At 43.3% G+C, this 21,983-nt stretch overlaps 2 protein-coding genes and 1 pseudogene across 3 annotated transcripts in view; 1 reads left to right on the top strand and 2 right to left on the bottom strand.

Moving 5' to 3' along the window:
- Positions 1 to 14,530, bottom strand: part of ndel1b (nudE neurodevelopment protein 1-like 1b) — a 33,303-nt gene extending 18,773 nt beyond the window's left edge. The window contains exons 1-2 of the mRNA XM_084329442.1: positions 14,436 to 14,530; positions 5,425 to 5,521 (exon numbers count right to left, since the gene is read on the bottom strand). Coding sequence (XP_084185568.1) covers positions 5,425 to 5,521; positions 14,436 to 14,442 — 104 coding nt within the window. The 5' untranslated portion in view covers positions 14,443 to 14,530. The remainder of the gene's footprint in view (positions 1 to 5,424; positions 5,522 to 14,435) is intronic.
- Positions 14,531 to 17,842: 3,312 nt separating this feature from the next.
- Positions 17,843 to 20,400, top strand: LOC311240850 (RING finger protein 222). The gene is made up of 2 exons (XM_084329443.1): positions 17,843 to 17,984; positions 18,437 to 20,400. Exon 2 carries the CDS (start codon positions 18,460 to 18,462, stop codon positions 19,120 to 19,122), a length of 663 nt encoding a protein of 220 aa, XP_084185569.1. The 5' UTR covers positions 17,843 to 17,984; positions 18,437 to 18,459; the 3' UTR covers positions 19,123 to 20,400.
- Positions 20,401 to 21,847: 1,447 nt separating this feature from the next.
- Positions 21,848 to 21,983, bottom strand: part of LOC311240422 (rho GTPase-activating protein 44-like) — a 72,933-nt pseudogene continuing 72,797 nt past the window's right edge. Inside the window, exon 16 of the transcript XR_014621101.1 lies at positions 21,848 to 21,878. The product of XR_014621101.1 is annotated as a rho GTPase-activating protein 44-like (transcript). The remainder of the gene's footprint in view (positions 21,879 to 21,983) is intronic.

Here is a 21,983-nt window from a genome sequence, read left to right as displayed (position 1 = left end):
ACCTGTTATTATCGTCATGTAATGTTATTGTGCCATGTTATTGTGTTATGTTAGTGCGTCATGTTATGTCATGTTAGTGTGTCATGTTAGTGTGTCATGTTACTATGTCATGTTATTATGTCATGTTATTATGTTCATTAGCCGTGTTCATTGCACATTGTATTTTGCTGAGTGAGCATAACCAAGTTAAACCATAATGAAGATAAGATGAGATATTTATTGACCCCTTGGGGAAATCCAGGCGTCATAGCAGCATGGGGGAGGGGAGGTACAGATATGGGCAGGGTATTAGTAGAAAGACAGAATATAGGCCTAGGCAGTAAGATTAGAGCTGAATATAAAAATACGAGAAGAAATAAACAGTGTAAACAATATAATTAACTCTGGATATAAAGATATGAGGAAAAATAAACAAAGTAAAAAAATAAAAGACAAGTGTAAACAAAGGTGCAGATGAGGGTCTGTATGCCCTATCGGTTACATTATACATTACTCTCAATACATATAATTTGAATCTGAATATATAGGCTATTATGAGTAAGAGTAAAAGTAAACAGTATACACACACAGTGTAGTATACACAAGGTACCCTGACTGGCATGCTATACATCATACACTGTAGTCTGTGCTGTGTTCTAAAATAGAACACTAGTTAGGCTGGTTTCCAACAGTTCACTAACAACACTGTCAGTGGTTTGGCTCCAGAGATCCTGGGGCACTGTGGCCACCATAACATGTGTGTGTGTGTGTGTGTGTGTGTGTGTGTGTGTGTGTGTGTGTGTGTGTGTGTATGTGTGTGTGTATGTGTGTTGGAACTAAGCTAACTGAAGCCTTGCCGTTAGTTTTTCCATGAGCTGATGTTTTTTCCTTCGCACCCTCAGCAGGAAATTCCTAGAAAACCTCTAGGATTTTAACCCCTGCACTCGAACTTGAGTGCTACAGTCTTGAGTGCATAGTAGTATCTAGACATATTAGCATAGTAGGTAGTAATATAGACATTAGCATAGTAGGTAGTAATATAGACATATTAGCATAGTAGGTAGTATCTAGACATATTGGCATAGTAGGTAGTAATATAGACATTAGCATAGTAGGTAGTAATATAGACATATAAGCATAGTATGTAGTAGTATAGACATTAGCATAATATGTAGTATAGGCATAAGCATAGTAGGTGGTAGTATAGACATTAGCATAGTAAGTAGTAGTATAGACATATTAGCATAGTAGGTAGTAGTATAGACATATTAGCATAGTAGGTAGTAGTATAGACATATTAGCATAATAATTATAATTTATAATTTAGGACCTGCTCCGAGGTCATCAATCGGCACACATGCGATGCATGCATGCAATTCGTATCTGCGATTAACCCATCCCGTCGTCCTTCCCCCCCAAGGGCAGCCGGGAGCAGACAGGCGTCAACGTGAGCCGCGCCAGGGGACCAATCCAAGTGCTCCTGTCCGTCTTCGTCAAGGACGCCACAGCGTTAGCGATCTATTGTTGTGCATGTTTTTCCATTGGGTTTATCTTATCGGGGGGGAAACCCTTGCGAGCACGGGGAGAACATGCAAACTCCACACAGAAAGGCCTGGGAGATACCCCACCTGGGTAACTGGCATCATGGAAACCTGGTCCCCAAGCAGGAATCGAACCCTGGACCTTCTTGCTGTGAGGCGACAGTGTTAACCACTACACCACCGTGCCGCTTAGTAGGTAGGTAGTATAGACATATTAGCATTAGGGATGCTCGATATTGGCTTTTTTACCGATACCGATATACCGATATTGTCCAACTCTTAATTTCCGATACCGATATCAACCGATACCGATATATGCAGGGTTTCCCCCCCCAAAAAACGGAATAATTTCAGGTAATTAACATTACATATATCTTGTCATGGAATTAACACAACATTATGCATACTTTTGACAATAAATAAAATCATCCGATACCGATAATTTCCGATACATTTTAATGCCAATATTGGCCGATAATATCGGTAGGCCGATAATATCGGACATCCCTAATTAGCATATTAAGTAGTAGTATAGGATATAAGCCGGTGGGTGGTAATCTGGTCGTTGTAAACAGCGACTCCTACAGGTCGGTCAGGGCGCCTGCACAGCGAGGAAGGGATCTGGGTGAGGTAGTGTGCCCTCCCACACGTTACACTCACCCAATGAGAGTCGTCGCTGCCAGGTGAAAAGAGGCTGCTGGCTGTCTCCTATGTATCGGAGGAAGCATGTGATAGACTTCAGGGCTCCCTAGACCGGCAAGTAGGGGGCAAATGCGCGCAACGACCAGGAAGGGGAGGGGGGAATTGGCATAATGACTAAATTGGGATGGGAGGAAAAATACAAGAAAAATATGAGAAAAAGTATAAAAAAAAAAAAGAAAAAAAAAACATAGTAGTAGTATAGACATATTAGCATAGTAAGTAGTAATATAAACATATTATCATATAGGTAGTAGTATAGACATATTAGCATAGTAAGTAGTAGTATAAACATATCATATAGGTAGTAGTATAGACATATTAGCATAGTAAGTAGTAGTAAACATATTATCATATAGGTAGTAGTATAGACATATTAGCATAGTAAGTAGTAGTATAGACATATTAGCATGTAGGTAGTAGTATAGACATATTAGCATGGTAGGTGGTATCAGTGGCGTGCACAGATGGGCCCAAAGCAGGGCTTGAGCCCCTGCCCTTTTGCCCCAAGTGCCCATCCAACAGAAATAAAATAAATATGAACACTGGGTGTTGGTGGGTTAAGTGCCCTTTTTGTAACTTGAGCCCCTGCCCCCCATATTGTCTGTTCACGCCCCTGGGTAGTAGTATAGTATAGACATATTAACATAGTAGGTAGTAATATAGGCATAGTAGGTAATAGTACAGACATCTTAGCACGGTAGGTAGTAGTATAGGCATAGTAGGTAATAGTACAGACATCTTAGCACGGTAGGTAGTAGTATAGACATATTAGCATAGTAGGTAGTAATATAGGCCAGGTAGCAAATTATCCTTTAATAGCAAAGTGCATAATAGTAAGTTATATAAGACAATACGGAGGTTAGTATTTCTTTTCCTGTGGGTTTTTCCCTCCAAATTACAACTGCTTTCCTCCGAGAAACTGTGTTTGTCAACAGGGAGTTTTGTGGGCTGTCCTGGTGCTTCGCCTCTCCATCAACAACACAGACGAGCTCCACGAGAGACCGAAGCTCAAAACGTCAGCCGTTTAGGCCAAATTCAAAACTATTACATGTACAACATTCAAAATAGTCTCTAATCATGCTGAACAACACCGTTTCAGCAGACTTGGCGTTGTGTCTGGCCGTTATGGTGATCTCTTCGTGAAGCCCTCTGATCCGCTATTGAGGGAATCCAGTTACCTGCTGTGCGATCCATGACATAAGGGCCTGACCTGGGCTGCCTTTATGTCCCTTGGGGGGGTATAGCTTAGACTAAGGCCAAGCAGCCTAGGAGAGGGCATCTCTGACACATGTTACTGCCACACGCACACACACACTAGGGCTGGCCAATTAATCAAGTTTCAATTTCAATGACAATTTGGGCTTCCCACGATCATGAAAACAAGATCATCAATATTATTGTGCCGCATTCCGTGTTGCTCTCATTCTGTCTTGTGTTGTAAACGCAGCACACACTTCCTTCACAGTAGGGATGCTCGATATTGGCTTTTTTACCGATATATACCGATATTGTCCAACACTTAATTTCCGATACCGATATCAACCGATATCACATTTTAATGCCGATATCGGCTGATAATATCGGTAGGCCGATAATATCGGACATCCCTACTTCACAGCGGTGCACAGTAGTTTCAGCATCGTGTTGAGAGGGAGGAGCCGATCACAGCGCGGTTCTCCAGTTACAACATCTTTGGTAACTTGTAGAAGATGACAGAAAGGCGGCCTTTGGTCGAGAAGAAAGGTGAAACAAATTAAATCGTCGTCATGTTAAATCAACGGGGAATCGTGTTTTATAATCGTGATTTCAATATCAAAATCAAAATAATATGTCTATTCATTCTGTTTAAACCAATGGGGTTTTTCTTCACAGTTGCAGATAAAGATTAGGCTACACTCATATATATTAGTATTAAAACTGATGAGTTATATTCATTAAAGAAAGTTGATTTAATTTTTTTTAATTACTAATTTAATCAGATTAATGACTTTATTCAAATTGAGGATTTAGTTTGAGGATATTTATATAAAAAAAAATTATAATCTTTTAAAAATTATTATTAAAAACGAAGGTTCGAATGTTTGTTCGAAAAAAAACTGACGAAGTTCGAATCCCAAAAACAGGCTTCGGGGACAGCCCTAGTACGGCAAGTAACCCGCCACATCTGGGAGAGCGACACCAGAGGATTCCAACCCCCCCCCCCCCCCCCCGCCCACCGTGTAAACAAAGACAGGGAAAGGGCCGAGGAACATATCACATATCTGTTACGACGTCATCCGATCTGAAGGAGCGATGAGCGCAGGATGAGCAAACACAAAAGCCTTCCTTATGCAACAGGCTGACAACATCGTTTTCACACAAGCCTTCAGCTACTGGATTGCGTCTGGCAAATCAAGCTCGATTGAGACGAGAAACGTTTTTAGACTTTGATAAAAAGATGTTTAGGGCTTCAGAAGCACTCAGCTTTGAAGTTGATCAGGAAACAATATCTGGCCTCATGGTGACTTGCAGTCATAACTTGCCTCCGAGTTGCAATAGAGAATAAGCTTCCTTCCTATACAGAAACAGAATCAGCTCTCCTTTGATTAGTAGGAAGAGAGTTGTCGAGGCAGTTCTCTTATCAGTCCTGGACTATGGTGATGTAATTTATAGGCCTGCTGCGGCCTCAACCCTTAAATCCCTGGACTCTGTCCATCACTCTGCCCTCAGATTCATCACTGGTCTGATACACTGGTGATGATAGATACGAGTCGACACTCATCACTGTGTCCTTCATGAGAAGGTTTGTTGGCCCTCTCTGACGGAGAGGCGCAAACAAAAACACTGGTGGTGTTCATTTTTAAAGGCCCTTACTGGCAAGCTACCTCCATACTACATCATTATTGGTAAGCTACCTCCTTATACTACATCATTATTGGTAAGCTACCTCCTTATACTACATACATCATTATTGGAATGGAATTGTGGAACCTATGGAACCCGTTCTAATGACTGGCTGGTCCGTAAGGTCCCCTGAGTTAGCTCAGAACAGGGTAAATCTGCATTGTGATATGATGCCCCTCTGTTGCAGAGTTTAAAACCCTGATCTCCAACCTTTGTCAATCAAGTTGTACATGTTTTAATTGATTGTTATCCTTACTCGTCTTATTGTTATTGCCTTTCGAGTTTAAATAAAGGTTTGACATTTAAAAACGTAGCCTACCTTTTCTTGTACTTGAGGGATAAAGACTTCCAGTAATCGATTTCCTCATCCTTTGAAGAAAATTTAGGAATCATCTCCGTGTCCATGGTAGAGCAACCTAGGGATAGAAAGGTAAAGGAATACATTAGCCTCACTAACCTAAATCGCCATTCCTAACGTTAACGACGGGAGCGTAAACATGTGGGATAGGGTTGGTTGGTGCGACCGACACGGTTCAAAGCAAGGCTCAACATGTCAAAGTCAGAATCATCAACGTTGCAGTCATCATTTCTAGTCGTGTAAATCAGACTGCATGTTATATAACGCTTTTATCCAAAGCGCTTTACAACATATGCCTCGCGCTCACTCACCCATTCACTCACTCACACACAGATGGCGGAGGCGACCATGCAAAAGGTGCCAAGTAAACCTGCTCATTGGGAGCAGTTAGAGGTTTGTTGTTGGTTTGTTTTTATTATGATCTCATTAGCATTTGCATAGCAGCAGCTATTCTTCCTGTGGTCCAATAACTTAACATGGTGACTGACAACTCAAAAATACACATTCACACAATACAATATATTGACAAAACATATTAAAGAAACTAAATAAATAACACACCTACACAAAACAAAACACTGCGATTAGACAAAGCAAATAAGATGGGGTCTGACTGAATCCATCATGATCTAATTAACAGATAGCCCGTGTAACCTTACTCCCCAATGATGACTCAAGACTGTGTTTTAAAGTGTCTTGCTCAAGGACACTTCTGACACACTGCGTTCTTCCCACTTCCCAGGGGAGGAGGACTGACACGGGGAGGAGCTGGAATCTAACGATTACCAGACAAACGCTCTGTCTCCTGAGCCACCGTCGCCCCACCTCGTCCTCGGATCAGGACACCTTCACCACACATCCAGGTGAACAAATACGTGACATTATAGCAGGCTAGTGGTGTACGGACGGTCGCTTTCACATATAGTTTTGGTGGACTCGGTGCGGTTCTGGTGGTGAAGTTGCAACATTGTTGCATTCTTCATTTGGTTCGCCTGCGTTCACACAGCAATCTGTCAGGCGCACCAAACTATCTGAACAATGTCACGCGGTCGAAAAGGGCGCTCGTCTATTGGACAGTGGAAATGTGTGTGTGGCTGCGAGCCTGTGTGTGCGCGCGCGTGTGTGTGTGTGTCTGTGTGTGGACTGCGAGCTCTGTCTGACTCCAGATCAGCGGAGGCGAGTTGGAGTTGTTCTATTGAAGCCGATTACCACCATCCTCTCGCTAAACAACTTTTACACCACGTTGTTATATATATATAATAATAACAATATAATAAGCCGCGTTTTTTCTTCCTTCTTCCCAAGATGCACAGTTAGATATATAGATATATAGATAGATAGAGAGATAGATGCAGTGTGCTTGTTTTGCATTGAATGCTGCGAGCAGTGGTAATAATAAACACTTCCTATATTTGGTTCGTGTTTGGTCCGATGAAGCGAACCGAGACCTACGTTTTCAGGCGGACCGAGTTCGACCGCATTCACACAAACCCGAAAAACCGGACTATCGAATTCTGGTCCGATAATCCGGACCAAACAGCCCCTGTGTGAAAGCGACCTAACCACCAAAACCTGCACGGACCTGTATGACGTATTTCATGCCAGTTAGGGCACCTTGTGTATAATGTACCTTGTATTGTGTACCGTTTACTTTTACTCTTATTCATAGTATACATTCAGTCAGATTCACAGTCTTTATTGCCTATATTGTAACGTATAATATAACCGATAGGGCATACATACCCTCATCGGCACCTTTGTATTTTTCTCATATTTTTATATTCAGAGTTAATTATATTGTTTACACCGTTTATCTTTTCTGATATTTTTATATTCAGATTAGACTTTATTGCCTGTATATATTAATGCCTTACTTCCATTACCCTGCTCATACCTGTACCTCCCCTCCCCCCTCCTGCTATGACACCTACATTTCCCCAAGGGATCAATATCTTATCTCATCTCATCCCAGCGTTGCACTCATTTCCACTCAATTTCCAAATGCAACGTTCAAACAGTACAGACCTCCCGTGGAGTCAGTGGAGAGTGGGTCAGAGAGACAGAACCACAGCCCAGTGGAGAGTGGGCCACAGAGACAGAACCACAGCCCAGTGGAGAGTGGGCCAGAGAGGAGAACCACAGCCCAGTGGAGAGTGGGCCACAGAGACAGAACCACAGCCCAGTGGAGAGTGGGCCAGAGAGACAGAACCACAGCCCAGTGGAGAGTGGGCCAGAGAGGAGAACCACAGCCCAGTGGAGAGTGGGCCAGAGAGACAGAACCACAGCCCAGTGGAGAGTGGGTCAGAGAGACAGAACCACAGCCCAGTGGAGAGTGGGCCACAGAGACAGAACCACAGCCCAGTGGAGAGTGGGCCAGAGAGACAGAACCACAGCCCAGTGGAGAGTGGGCCACAGAGACAGAACCACAGCCCAGTGGAGAGTGGGCCACAGAGACAGAACCACAGCCCAGTGGAGAGTGGGCCAGAGAGGAGAACCACAGCCCAGTGGAGAGTGGGCCAGAGAGGAGAACCACAGCCCAGTGGAGAGTGGGTCAGAGAGACAGAACCACAGCCCAGTGGAGAGTGGGCCAGAGAGACAGAACCACAGCCCAGTGGAGAGTGGGCCAGAGAGACAGAACCACAGCCCAGTGGAGAGTGGGCCAGAGACAGAACCACAGCCCAGTGGAGAGTGGGTCAGAGAGACAGAACCACAGCCCAGTGGAGAGTGGGCCAGAGACAGAACCACAGCCCAGTGGAGAGTGGGCCAGAGAGGAGAACCACAGCCCAGTGGAGAGTGGGCCAGAGAGACAGAACCACAGCCCAGTGGAGAGTGGGTCAGAGAGACAGAACCACAGCCCAGTGGAGAGTGGGCCAGAGACAGAACCACAGCCCAGTGGAGAGTGGGCCAGAGAGACAGAACCACAGCCCAGTGGAGAGTGGGTCAGAGAGACAGAACCACAGCCCAGTGGAGAGTGGGTCAGAGACAGAACCACAGCCCAGTGGAGAGTGGGTCAGAGAGACAGAACCACAGCCCAGTGGAGAGTGGGCCAGAGAGACAGAACCACAGCCCAGTGGAGAGTGGGCCACAGAGACAGAACCACAGCCCAGTGGAGAGTGGGCCACAGAGACAGAACCACAGCCCAGTGGAGAGTGGGCCAGAGAGACAGAACCACAGCCCAGTGGAGAGTGGGTCAGAGAGACAGAACCACAGCCCAGTGGAGAGTTGGGCCAGAGAGACAGAACCACAGCCCAGTGGAGAGTGGGTCAGAGAGACAGAACCACAGCCCAGTGGAGAGTGGGTCAGAGAGACAGAACCACAGCCCAGTGGAGAGTGGGCCACAGAGACAGAACCACAGCCCAGTGGAGAGTGGGCCAGAGAGACAGAACCACAGCTCAGTGGAGAGTGGGTCAGAGAGGAGAACCACAGCCCAGTGGAGAGTGGGCCAGAGAGACAGAACCACAGCCCAGTGGAGAGTGGGCCAGAGAGACAGAACCACAGCCCAGTGGAGTGTGGGTCAGAGAGACAGAACCACAGCCCAGTGGAGAGTGGGTCAGAGAGGAGAAAGAACCACAGCCCAGTGGAGAGTGGAACACAGAGGAGAACCACAGCCCAGTGGAGAGTGGGCCAGAGAGACAGAACCACAGCCCAGTGGAGAGTGGGCCACAGAGACAGAACCACAGCCCAGTGGAGAGTGGGCCAGAGAGACAGAACCACAGCCCAGTGGAGAGTGGGCCACAGAGACAGAACCACAGCCCAGTGGAGAGTGGGCCAGAGAGACAGAACCACAGCCCAGTGGAGAGTGGGCCAGAGAGGAGAACCACAGCCCAGTGGAGACAGAGTGGGCCAGAGAGAGCCAGATCTGACTGGGCACGCAGGAGAACCACAGCTCAGTGGTCCCGTCGCCCACGGTTACTCATGAATCACCGACTTCAGCCACAACCTCTCTCTCTGGAGGGAGTCTTCCGCTCAGCCATTCAGAGCTCGACACACCGACCCAGCGGTCAACGGCTTCCCTTTCTAGGGCTGAGAGACGAGCCTCGGCGGAGACGTCCCCGTTGTCTGGATTAGTTCATTTAAGAGAGGCCCCCCCCCCCTCATTAAATTTCAAACATAACTCATGTCGTGCAAAGAGACCGCCTCATTCATTCATGTTCACTCAGCGTGGCTAACGTCAAGGAAGTCACTCGGATCAAAGTCTGCGTTATTGTTTTGAAGTCCCGACCGCGGGCTTTTTCATCTCGTTTCCCGTTTAGCGCAAAAGCCACTTAGCCGCCGCCGCGGCGGTGGGTGGCTGTTTCTCTAATCCGGTTCGGGGCTATTAAACGCTGCCTTAATCTGGGGCCCATATTATGAACACACGGGCCGGGGGTTTGGGCAATAATATTTCACCACATCTGTAGTACGGGGCTCCCGTGTGTGTGTGTGTGTGTGCGGCAGACGGCAGGAGTCCCATTAGCGGAGTTTGGGAATATTCATAATCCGCCTGTGTGGCTTGGAGGGATTTCAGTCAGACACAGGGGTCAGGCAGTGGACGCTGCGCTGGATGGAAAACGACCAAGTTACTTCTCCCCATTTGACTGTGGTTACATGGTAGACACTTTAAAACCCTTTCACTACCACACTACAGAAGTAGTGTGGTAGTGAAAGGGTTAACCCTTTGTCATGTGGCAGTGAAAGATTGTCGCAGTGAAAGGGTTAACCATTTGGTAGTGTGGTAGTGAAAGGGTTGGTCTCAAAAGACTAAATAAACAGCACACTGAATCAAATGTAAACCTCGGCGGAATGTAAACCTTGAGTAAAGATTTTATTTCCCAGTTTAGTTTAGTCCACTATAGATATGGAACATAAATGCTATCATTTGAACATAAACATGTCCCTGGCAGTGATTTGCAATAACAAAGCAAGGGCAAAAACAAATACAAAAAGGTATATACATAATACATATACAGTATCTTTTTTATTTTATTATATATATATATATAGAGAGATTTTTGGAATTTGTAAATCGATTTTGGTTCAGTTGATAGAATTGCGATTCGTATGTGAATATTATTTAAAAAAAATGCTACCATCAATAAGAAATGTCTTAGGATTTTTTTTTTGTTACGCCAAGTATTTAGGCTTATGGAGGAATTTGATATAGACTACGTAGAGGGACAACAGTGGCTCAGGAGGTAGAGCAATCGTCTGGTAGTCGAAGGTTCCCGGTTCGATTCCAGCTCCTCTCGGGTAGCGTGTCCTTGAGCAAGACACTTAACCCCCAATTGCTCCCAATGTGCAGGTTGGCACCTTGCATGGTTGCGTCCGCCATCTGTGTGTGTAGACGAATGTATGTAGAGGGGCACAGACTAAGTAGAGGGACATGCACTACGTTGAGCTGAGGGTCACAGGGTCAAAGGCAGTACAGCTGTTTCTTCCCTACAACATTCCCCCGTGGAGAGGTGTGTCCCAACCCACAGCATCCTCCTCAACTCACTACTGCTGTGGGAATAAGCCAGACACACACAGGAAACTACAGGAGACAAACAACGCTGGGGTGGAACAAGGGAACCGCTCGTTAATGATCACATATGCTATTATTGATACAACCTTGGCTAAAAATAACACTACCGTCTCTAGAATACAGCCTGGGGGGGGGGGGGGGGGGGGGGGGGTGTTTCTTTTCACCAGATGAAAGCCAACTGGTTTAAAGGGTGATGATACATGGACAACGGCGGCAGAACTCGAGAACTACTAGGAATGTCTGATCACCGAGTGGGTCCGACTCCCACCTAAACGGCAAAGACTATAACATGACACATTACGTTGGTTAGGGTACCTTTACCTTGTGTGTGTATACTGCACCTGTGTACTGAATACTTTACTTACTCATAGTATATTTAGATTCTAGTGTTATTGTAACCATATTTATAGTTGGGGTACCTTGGTTAGGGTACCTTGTGTATACTGCACCTGTGTGTTGTGTATACTGTATACTCTACTTACTCAGTCATAGACAGTAATATATATTTAGATTCTAGTGTTTATTGTAACCATATTTATAGTAATGCATAATATAACTGAGGGCATACAGACATCTGCACCTTTGATCACACTGCCTACTTGCTCAGATGCGTATATCCAGAGTTAATTATATTGTTACACTTCCTATTTTTACTTTTATACTGTACTATCATTTGTATTGCCTGTATTTATGTCTTTCTACTATTACCCTGCCCATACCTGTACCTCCCCTCCCCCATGCTGCCTGAATTTCCCCCAAGGGGATCAATAAAGGAATATCTTATCTTTTTCTCTTTTGTTAAATGTTTGGAAATATATGTATGTTTTTTTCCCTTCTATGTGGACCCCAGGAAGAATAGCTGTTGCCTAGGTGACACTGACAGCTAATGGGGATCCCAATAAACAATAGAAAATGTGGGCATTTGCTGACAATATTGCTCTCTGCTGGGCTGGATATTGGTATATATGGTATATACATAATGATCTATTTAGATTATCGTTGTAGGCTCTGTTAAGGACCAAATTATGAATTGTATTCACAGTATTTATGACTTTTCTTTTTTGTATAGTATCTATCTATGTATTGTGTAAATCATTATTGCTTTTAGACTTGTTTTGTGTGGTGGAAGTGGGTGGAGTGTAAGCTTTCCATTCATTGTAATTGTTAGGCAACAAATAGAAATCGTGAACATTCTGTCGGTCACTGGCTAGCCCATCTACTCTTATCCCACACCAATCAGTCCTAAAACCTGAAATAACCGAAACAAGCAGAAAATACCTTGCCTTTGTTGTGACAGGTACAGCTTGTTTGATTGAGATCAGGAGCTTACTATTGATTACAGCAGGTCTACACAAAGGCATGGTGAGAGAGAGAGGAAACGAGAGGCTTCTGTTTCCATGGCAATTTGGATGAAAAACAAATAGACTGAACATCTCAGAATGGCAAAAGTTATCAATGGAATCACCATTGGCAAGGTATGGAAATGAATGAATTCCTTATCACTAAGCTAGGACTCAAAATAACAGGACAAATTCAGTGCAGAACAGACTGGCGGTATATATCTTGGCAAATACAAATACAACGTGAAGGCACACGTCGTAAGCCCAGTTACAGCACAAGTACAGTACAACGTAAAAAGGAGTTTGGCATCCAACCAGAGTGTAATAATAGTAATATAGAATGTACAGGTATATAAATAATATATAAATGTTAGTACTACTGAGTAATAGTGCCAATCAGAGTTGTAGTGTTAATCATGTACACAGTATAATAAAGGGATAAAGAGACGCAGTCTAAAGTGACCATATACACAAATAAATGGTTTTGACTGCCATTCGTGTGTATTCCTGTCCTCTCCGCATCCACCGGAAAGACAGACATGTGGGCCCCGGCTCCTGCTTTTTGGACCGATCCCAGAGCAGAGCAGGCGGGTGGTGAGCACATGGCCGTATATACCAACCGACCGTACCTCCATCTGGAAACAGTTAGCCTCTACCACCGTGGTATTTACTACCAGGGGGAAGGAAGGTATAGCGGAGGGAGGCTTTATCCGGTCTCCAGTGTTCACATTCTCTGATGGTGACTCAGTGCTGCTTACTCAGAGACTGCACGTCACTCTCGCCTTCGCTCAGTCATTTTATTCATAATGTGATTTTTGGGAAATGTGTGTGTGTGGGAGGGGGCAGTGTGTCCCGTTGTTCTTCTAGAGAGAGACCCACAGAGGAACCCTGTGGCCTGGGCTCTGCTTACAGGAGGGACCCCATCGTGACACGCTTAGCTTATTCTGTATGATAGCTGTACAATAATGCTATATATATATATATATATATAACCATTATCTGAAATGAAAAAAAAAATACAAATCTAACCCTAACTAACCTTACTGTCATGCACTTGTCCTAATGAACTAACCTACACTGATGCACGCAACACTTTGATGAACATTGTTATTCAGCTGATAGAGTTGTGCCCTTCCTGATGACTTGTCATACAGAACTTGTAAGTCGCTTTGGATAAAAGCATCAGCTAAATGACTAAATGTATATATTCTTACCGTGTATATATATATATATATATATATATATATATCCACATCTGTCTGTACATACCTGCATATAACTCTTTTTACATATCTGTAGATACAATATCTATATCTCTGTACATATCCCTTTACCTACTCTTACTAGTTACGCTGCTGGCCAGTATGACTTACTACCACAGTGTCTTTATACCTGTATATCACAGTACATATTAATACTACAACTCTATACATCTGGTGATTAGCACTATTATTACCACCTGTACATTGTATATTACTATTTCACTTTACTGTTACATTTTACACTCTGGTTGGATGACAAGCTTATTTCCCTTGTAGTACTGTATGATGACGACAATACATTGAGAATCAAATTTGTATTTACGGATACCATATACCCCCCCTATAGTCCATTTCTGGATCTAGGTCATTCAAGTGAATATATAATTTATAGTACCTACAATAAATAACAGCATGTGACAGTCAGCAGAAGAAATTACCCAACAAGGCCTATTCATTTTCAAAAAGACCAATAAGCAGCAACACTGCATGACAAGAATCCAGATCACATTCCCAGCAGGGAGTGAAATAACAGTAACATAGCCTGTGGATGGCATTGGCTGACATTACGAAAAAAAATGTCAACATAAGTTAGGGTATAGGTTAGAGATAACGTATAGGTTTTATCACATAAAAAAGGCACGATAATATAAGATAGTATCCCGATAAAAGAATGCTAAGGCTAGCTATGCACCGACACCACCAGAGAGGCTCGAGCCCAGATGAATGCAGCTGTCACCGGCTTGGCTCGACCGGTAGGGACCGGTAACGTTACTTGTTCCTCCTAGCTAAACGTAACAACAGGGTCAATGTAGGTTGTAATGTCATTCGACACGTCGAACAAAGATAATATAATGTTTACTTCTTTACCTGTCATGTCAACTCCGTGTGAAATTATTTCCTTTTCCCCTTAAAGTCGCCTTGTAAGCCAACGTTTTCACACCCGACACATCTTCTTCTTCCCCGCTGGGTCACTGCTACCTGTGTGTGTGTGGTGATTCAGAAATTGCCAACGCGTCTCGGAAGTAACGTAAGATTCTGATGTGAACGCACGCGCTGACGTCACGACGTCAACGTCACAGAGCTGGGCCGCGTGAGTGTTGTAGAGCTAGATTAGAATAGAATGTGTCGCCACGTTTTGGTCGATTTTATTTAGGGATGTTTATTTGGGCCGCCTATGGCCACAAGGTGGCGTACGTTTGCCATATATAGTATCATTAGATTTATTTTATTATGTCCACCTGGCAATGAATGAATGAATGAAAACTTTATTTAACAGATTGCAGAATGGGTACAATACAGTACGGCTCAATACATACAATTGTTAAGGGGATGCAGACCTGAGAAAGACGTTTGTCTTGTTTCCATCAGGGTCCCCTGATGGAGACGTTTGGTTCATCTGACCCCGAATGAAAAAGAAAGAAATATATACATACAGAAATGTAGTTTCTTCGTCAAATGTATATACTCTCTTTTTGAGACTCTTCTTGTATCAAAAACAGTACTGTATTTGTAAATATGGTATGTCATAAATGTATAGTTACTATAGTCTATAGCAGTACTGTCTATCTGTATCTCGTGTATGTCATTATGTTATGATGAATTGAAAATGGGGGACCCTGATGTAAACAAGACGAAAGTCTTTCTCTGGTCTGCATCCCTTGTGTGTATTGAGCTGTACTGTATTGTACCCATTCTGCAATCTGTTAATAAAGTTTTCAATCAATCAATCAATCAATCAGAGAGAGGGAGAGAGAGAGAGAGAGAAAGAAAGAAAGAAAGAAAGAAAGAAAGAAAGAAAGAAAGAAAGAAAGAAAGAAAGAAAGAAAGAAAGAAAGAAAGAAAGAAAGAAAGAAAGAAAGAAAGAAAGAAAGAAAGAAAGAAAGAATGAATGAATGAAAGAAAGAAAGAAAGAGAGAAAGAAAGTTATAATTTAGACCTTGTTTGTTTTTTTCATATTTTATTTTCATATTTATATATTCAGAGTTAATTATATTGTTTACACTGTTTATTTTTGTCATACTATTATATTCAGAGTTCATTATATTGTTTACACTGTTTATTTTTCTCATATCTTTATATTCAGAGTTCATAATATTGTTTACACTGTTTATTTTTCTCATATTTTTTATATTCAGATCAAATTATATTACCTATATTTATGGCTTTCTACTATTACCCTGCCCATACCTGTACCTGAATGAATGAATGAAAACTTTATTTAACAGATTGCAGAATGGGTACAATACAGTACGGCTCAATACATACAATTGTTAAGGGGATGCAGACCAGAGAAAGACGTTTGTCTTGTTTCCATCAGGGTCCCCCATTTTCAATTCATATAGACATTTATGACATACACAACATACATGACATTTATGGCATAGGGACATATAGGTATTTAGTACTGATACATTTGTGACATAAACGGTATTCAAATATACAGTACTGTTACCCCTAGATCCTGACAGAGTATGTTGGGGAGGGGACTGTACATTAGGAGGGGGTGGGTGGGTGGGAGGGAAATATCCATACGGCGGGGAGGGAATATGTACATGCGGTGGGGAGGAGACTCCCCTCCCCCATGCTGATATATGACGCCCGAATTTCGCCAAGGGGATCAATAAAGGAATATCTTATCTTATCGTATCTTAAAACAGGCATAGCGCCTAAAACAGAATTCTAACAGGGGGAGAGGTAACCTCATCCACCCGTTCTCTTCTCGATATGCAATTAGAAACTGGCCCCGGTAAATGTCCAAACCCCCCCCCACCACCAACCACCCAACCCCCTCCAATGTACAGTTTCTTCCCCTTCGAATGTATATATTTTTTTTATGATCTCTTTCTCGTCAGTACTGTATATGTGTATGTCTTGCATGTCATAAATGTCTTGATGAAACAGTACTGTATATCTGTATGCCATGTATGTCATAAATGTCTTGATGAATTGAAAATGGGGGACCCCGATGTAAACAAGACGAAAGTATTTCTCTGGTCTGCATCCTCTTAAAGGGGAACTATTTTACTATTTCTTTCACTATTTGGGCACTTTTACACAACTCCTGTGAGTCTATGGAACACCTCTGTAAGGTTCAAAAAAAATCATTGTTTTGTATTTCTAATCAAGTATAGTACTCAAAAACAGCATTTTTCTACCTCAAGATCTTAAGCCGTTTTGAGACTATGGGCTCCAACTACTGTGTGGCCTGGTGCGGTGCCAAACTGCCACACCAACTTCCACATTATTATGCAGCTGAGAAATCGCTGACATCACAGATATGCACATTTTCAGATGACTCAGTTCAGTGAGGGTGAATATTGTGAGAGGAGAATTGGAAGAATGCGCCAATATGAGAATTAGAGACATAGATCCTATTATTAATATAAGTCCACATAGCCAGGAAACAATGCTAAACACTGAAAAAGGCCATTTATAAGATAGTTACCCTTTAACAATTGTTTGTATTGAGCTGTACTGTATAATTGTACCAATTCTGCAATCTGTTAATAAAGTTTTCAATCAATATATTTCTTTCACTCGTCGTAATAGAAGATAATTAATAATGATAATGTCTGGATATCCGATAATAATACTAATTATTTGTATTATTATATATTCGCTGCTTGTGATTTTTGGTAATTGTGAAGGAATTACTGTCATGCACTTTGTCCTAATAAACTAACCTATACGGTACTCAACACTTTGATGAACATTACTCCAATGTACAGTTTTTACGTCAAATGTATATACTCCCTTTTCTGGACTCTTTTTGTATCACAAACAGTACTGTATTTGCAAATCTGGTCATAAATGTATAGATGTAGCAGTACTGTCTATCTGTATGTCATGTATGTCATATATGTCCTGATGAATTGAAAATGGGGGACCCTGATGTAAACAAGACGAAAGTCTTTCTCTGGTCTGCATCCCCTTAACAATTGTGTGTATTGAGCTGTACTGTATTGTGTACCCATTCTGCAATCTGTTAATAAAGTTTTCAATCAATCAATCAATAGAGTTGTGCCCTTCCTGATGACTTGTCGTACAGAACTTGTAAGTCGCTTTGGATCAAAGCGTCAGCTGCTAAATGACTAAATGTAAATGTGTTGGATGAAACGAATACGTAGCTGACGGGGACGAGCGTGAGGAACCTGCTTGGCAGCTCCAGCCAGAACAGTGATCCAATCAGCCACCAAGTCACCAGGTGACTGACACGACGGGCCCCTGCTTTACAACAAGACACTGGCCTCGCCTCCACACAGTCGCAGACACCATGAAGGACTCGAGTCGGTGAAGGAGGATCCACAACAAACCAGCCTCTGTGAGTTTAGTACCAAGAAGGGGCCCCCCTCGATCACCACCATCGTCGATTCATCACCTATAGTCCGATCACTGCGGTGCGGTGCCGTGGAAAAGGTACTTTTTATACATGTACTGTTTATTATTTGTATTGTATATAAATACCAGCTTTTTTTATTCTGTTAACTGTAGCTTTTTATTCCTTTATGATGTGGAGCAAACTGATAATCACATTGTATAGGCTATACACTGAATGAATTAATTAATGAAAACTTTATTTAACAGATTGCAGAATGGGTACAATACAGTACGGCTCAATACACACAATTGTTAAGGGGATCGATGCAGACCAGAGAAAGACTTTCGTCTTGTTTACATCAGGGTCCCCCATTTTCAATTCACATTTATGACATACACAACATACATGACATTTATGGCATAGGGACATACATGACATACAGGTATTTATACTGTTACATTTGTGACATATACGATATGCAAATATACAGTACTGTGTTACCCATAGATCCTGAAAGAGTATGTGACTTGCTGCATATGGCATTTTACAGACAGGTCACAGGAGGAGGACATCATGCAGGAGGAGGACGAGGACTCCGAGTGTCCCGTGTGCTACGAGTGTCTCCTGGGCACAGAGAGGACCCTGAGCTGTGGACACGTATTCTGCCACGACTGTTTGGTCAAAACCCTGGTCAGCGTCCACCGGGACGGGGTCATCAGAAACACCATCGTCTGCCCCATCTGCCGACATCTGACGTTCATCAGGAAACAGAAGGAGGTCGTGATCCCCCTCGCCACGGGGGAGAAACACCCAGATGGACGGCAGCAGGAGCAGACGCTGGAGGTCCCGGTCCCCCCCTCCTCCGACCTCACCATCACCGCGCCTCTCCAAGGCGCGCAGCACCGCGCGTCGGGGGAAGAGGACAGCTCACCGCGGCGGCGATCGAACTGGATTACGCGCTGCTTCGGGGACATTTCGGAGAGAGTGACCCGCGGCCACCGGCTGGTCAGCCCGGGACGCAACAACGCCTCGCAGATCTTCATCATCAGCGACCAGGGTCGACCCATGGTCGAAGAGGACACCGTCAGTGTTGTGATGACCGCCGTGGTTCCGCCGCCTCGACGCAGGCGCGGCAGGAAGATTTGCACCACAGCGCGTTTCTTGGTGTTTTTGCTTTCCGCGTTTACTCTGCTCGCATTGGTGGCCGCGACGTTACCTTGGATTTTATTAGCGTGAGAGGATGACACTGTCAGAGACTATTGTTGTAGGTTACTGTGGCATGTTATTCCTCTCTTTACGCACGCTGTTTACACACTGCACTTAACACAATGGTGCCAAATGAACTAATGACGAACAGGATAAGAGGCAGGGATGCACCTAAACTCCATGTATATCCACTTTGTTTTTTGTTTGTTTGTTTACCAACCTTTGTAAAGTGATACAATATCGATTGAAACTAGTATTGCCAATTATGTTAGTAGAATCAGATTGATGCAAGTTAGATGAATATATATATGGTATTTTTTTTTTTTTTTAAAGCAAAACTACTATTTAAAAAACATAGGCTTATAGGTAATTTTCCTGTATCCTATATTGACGGTTTTCCCCTCAATGAAGGATGGAATACAGAAGCTACTGTGTGGACAGGTCAGTGGACTGTGTGACCACGAACCCCACCATGCAGGCTCAAGCACCTTCTATCAGTGAGCGAAATAACGTTGAGCGTTTATGTTTACACTGATACCACATCCACATTCCATTAGTTTGATGAACTCATTCTCTTGACACACGGTTTCATGTAATGCCGTCTGACGACGAATGACATGATGGTGAAAGTAATGAGGACGTCAGTGATTTTGCACATGTCTTTGGTCCCTGTGTATGTAACCACCAGCAGCGCTCTGATGAACCCTTTCACTACCACACTACAGAAGGTTAACCTTTCACTACCTTATCTTATCTTAACCTTTCATCTTATGATGAATTGAAAATGGGGGACCCTGATGTAAACAAGATGAAAGTCTTTCTCTGGTCTGCATCCCCTTAACAATTGTGTGTATTGAGCTGTACTGTACCCATTCTGCAATCTGTTAATACACTTTTCAATCAATCAATCAAAACGACCACACTACAGAAGGTTAACCTTTCACTACCACACTACAGAAGGTTAACCTTTCACTACCACACTACAGATGGTTAACCTTTCACTACCTTATCTTATCTTAACCTTTCATCTTATGATGAATTGAAAATGGGGGACCCTGATGTAAACAAGATGAAAGTCTTTCTCTGGTCTGCATTCCCTTAACAATTGTGTGTATTGAGCTGTACTGTACCCATTCTGCAATCTGTTAATACACTTTTCAATCAATCAATCAATCAATCAAAACTACCAGACTACAGAAAGTTAACCTTTCACTACCACACTACAGAAGGTTAACCTTTCACTACCACACTACAGACGGTTAACCTTTCACTACCACACTACAGAAGGTTAACCCTTTCACTACCACACTACAGACGGTTAACCTTTCACTACCACACTACAGACGGTTAACCTTTCACTACCACACTACAGAAGGTTAACCTTTCACTACCACACTACAGACGGTTAACCTTTCACTACCACACTACAACAGGTTAACCTTTTCACTACCACACTACAGAAGGTTAACCTTTCACTACCACACTACAGACGGTTAACCTTTCACTACCACACTACAGACGGTTAACCTTTCACTACCACACTACAGACGGTTAACCTTTCACTACCACACTACAGACGGTTAACCTTTCACTACCACACTACAGAAGGTTAACCTTTCACTACCACACTACAGATGGTTAACCTTTCACTACCACACTACAGAAGGTTAACCTTTCACTACCACACTACAGAAGGTTAACCTTTCACTACCACACTACAGAAGGTTAACTTTCACTACCACACTACAGAAGGTTAACCCTTTCACTACCACACTACAGACGGTTAACCTTTCACTACCACACTACAGAAGCTTAACCTTTCACTACCACACTACAGACGGTTAACCTTTCACTACCACACTACAACAGGTTAACCCTTTCACTACCACACTACAGAAGGTTAACCTTTCACTACCACACTACAGACGGTTAACCTTTCACTACCACACTACAGACGGTTAACCTTTCACTACCACACTACAGAAGGTTAACCCTTTCACTACCACACTACAGATGGTTAACCTTTCACTACCACACTACAGAAGGTTAACCTTTCACTACCACACTACAGACGGTTAACCTTTCACTACCACACTACAGATGGTTAACCTTTCACTACCACACTACAGAAGGTTAACCTTTCACTACCACACTACAGAAGGTTAACCTTTCACTACCACACTACAGAAGGTTAACCTTTCACTACCACACTACAGACGGTTAACCTTTCACTACCACACTACAGACGGTTAACCTTTCACTACCACACTACAGAAGGTTAACCTTTCACTACCACATACTACAGAAGGTTAACCCTTTCACTACCACACTACAGATGGTTAACCTTTCACTACCACACTACAGAAGGTTAACCTTTCACTACCACACTACAGACGGTTAACCTTTCACTACCACACTACAGACGGTTAACCTTTCACTACCACACTACAGACGGTTAACACTTTCACTACCACACTACAGACGGTTGTCTGTAGTGTGGTAGTGAAACTAAGGTTAACCTTCTGTAGTGTGGTAGTGAAAGGGGTTAACCCTTTGCCGTGTGGCGGTGAAAGGGTTAAAAAATAAAGCGACACACCGGCGACAACATGCTAAGCATTATTTGAGTGCATTCCCGCTTGCGAGGCGGCGCTTGGCTTGTTTTCACGAGGTCTCTCTCCGCGCACAGGTTCGGCCGGCGGTACACAAGGCACACAGTGTTTTCCAAAAGCAGTGGGCTAATAGTCCATAAGTCAACTCATCGCCTCTTTCTCAGGGCGTTCTGTTTCCTCGACATTTTCACAACACAAGAGTCACTATAGACACTATAGACCCCCGGACCAAAATCCACACCCGCTGCTTTTTTTAAAACAGCTCGGTTCATTGTTCCGTCT

Source organism: Notolepis coatsorum (genome assembly GCF_963971535.1).
Source record: "Notolepis coatsorum genome assembly, chromosome: 14".
Taxonomy (NCBI): Eukaryota; Metazoa; Chordata; class Actinopteri; order Aulopiformes; family Paralepididae; genus Notolepis; species Notolepis coatsorum.
This window is presented reverse-complemented; position numbering and strand designations above follow the sequence as displayed.

Bases quoted from the DNA above. Each gene is read 5' to 3' on its own strand.
- LOC311240850 (XM_084329443.1), top strand. From the start codon at position 18,460: ATGCAGGAGGAGGACGAGGACTCCGAGTGTCCCGTGTGCTACGAGTGT.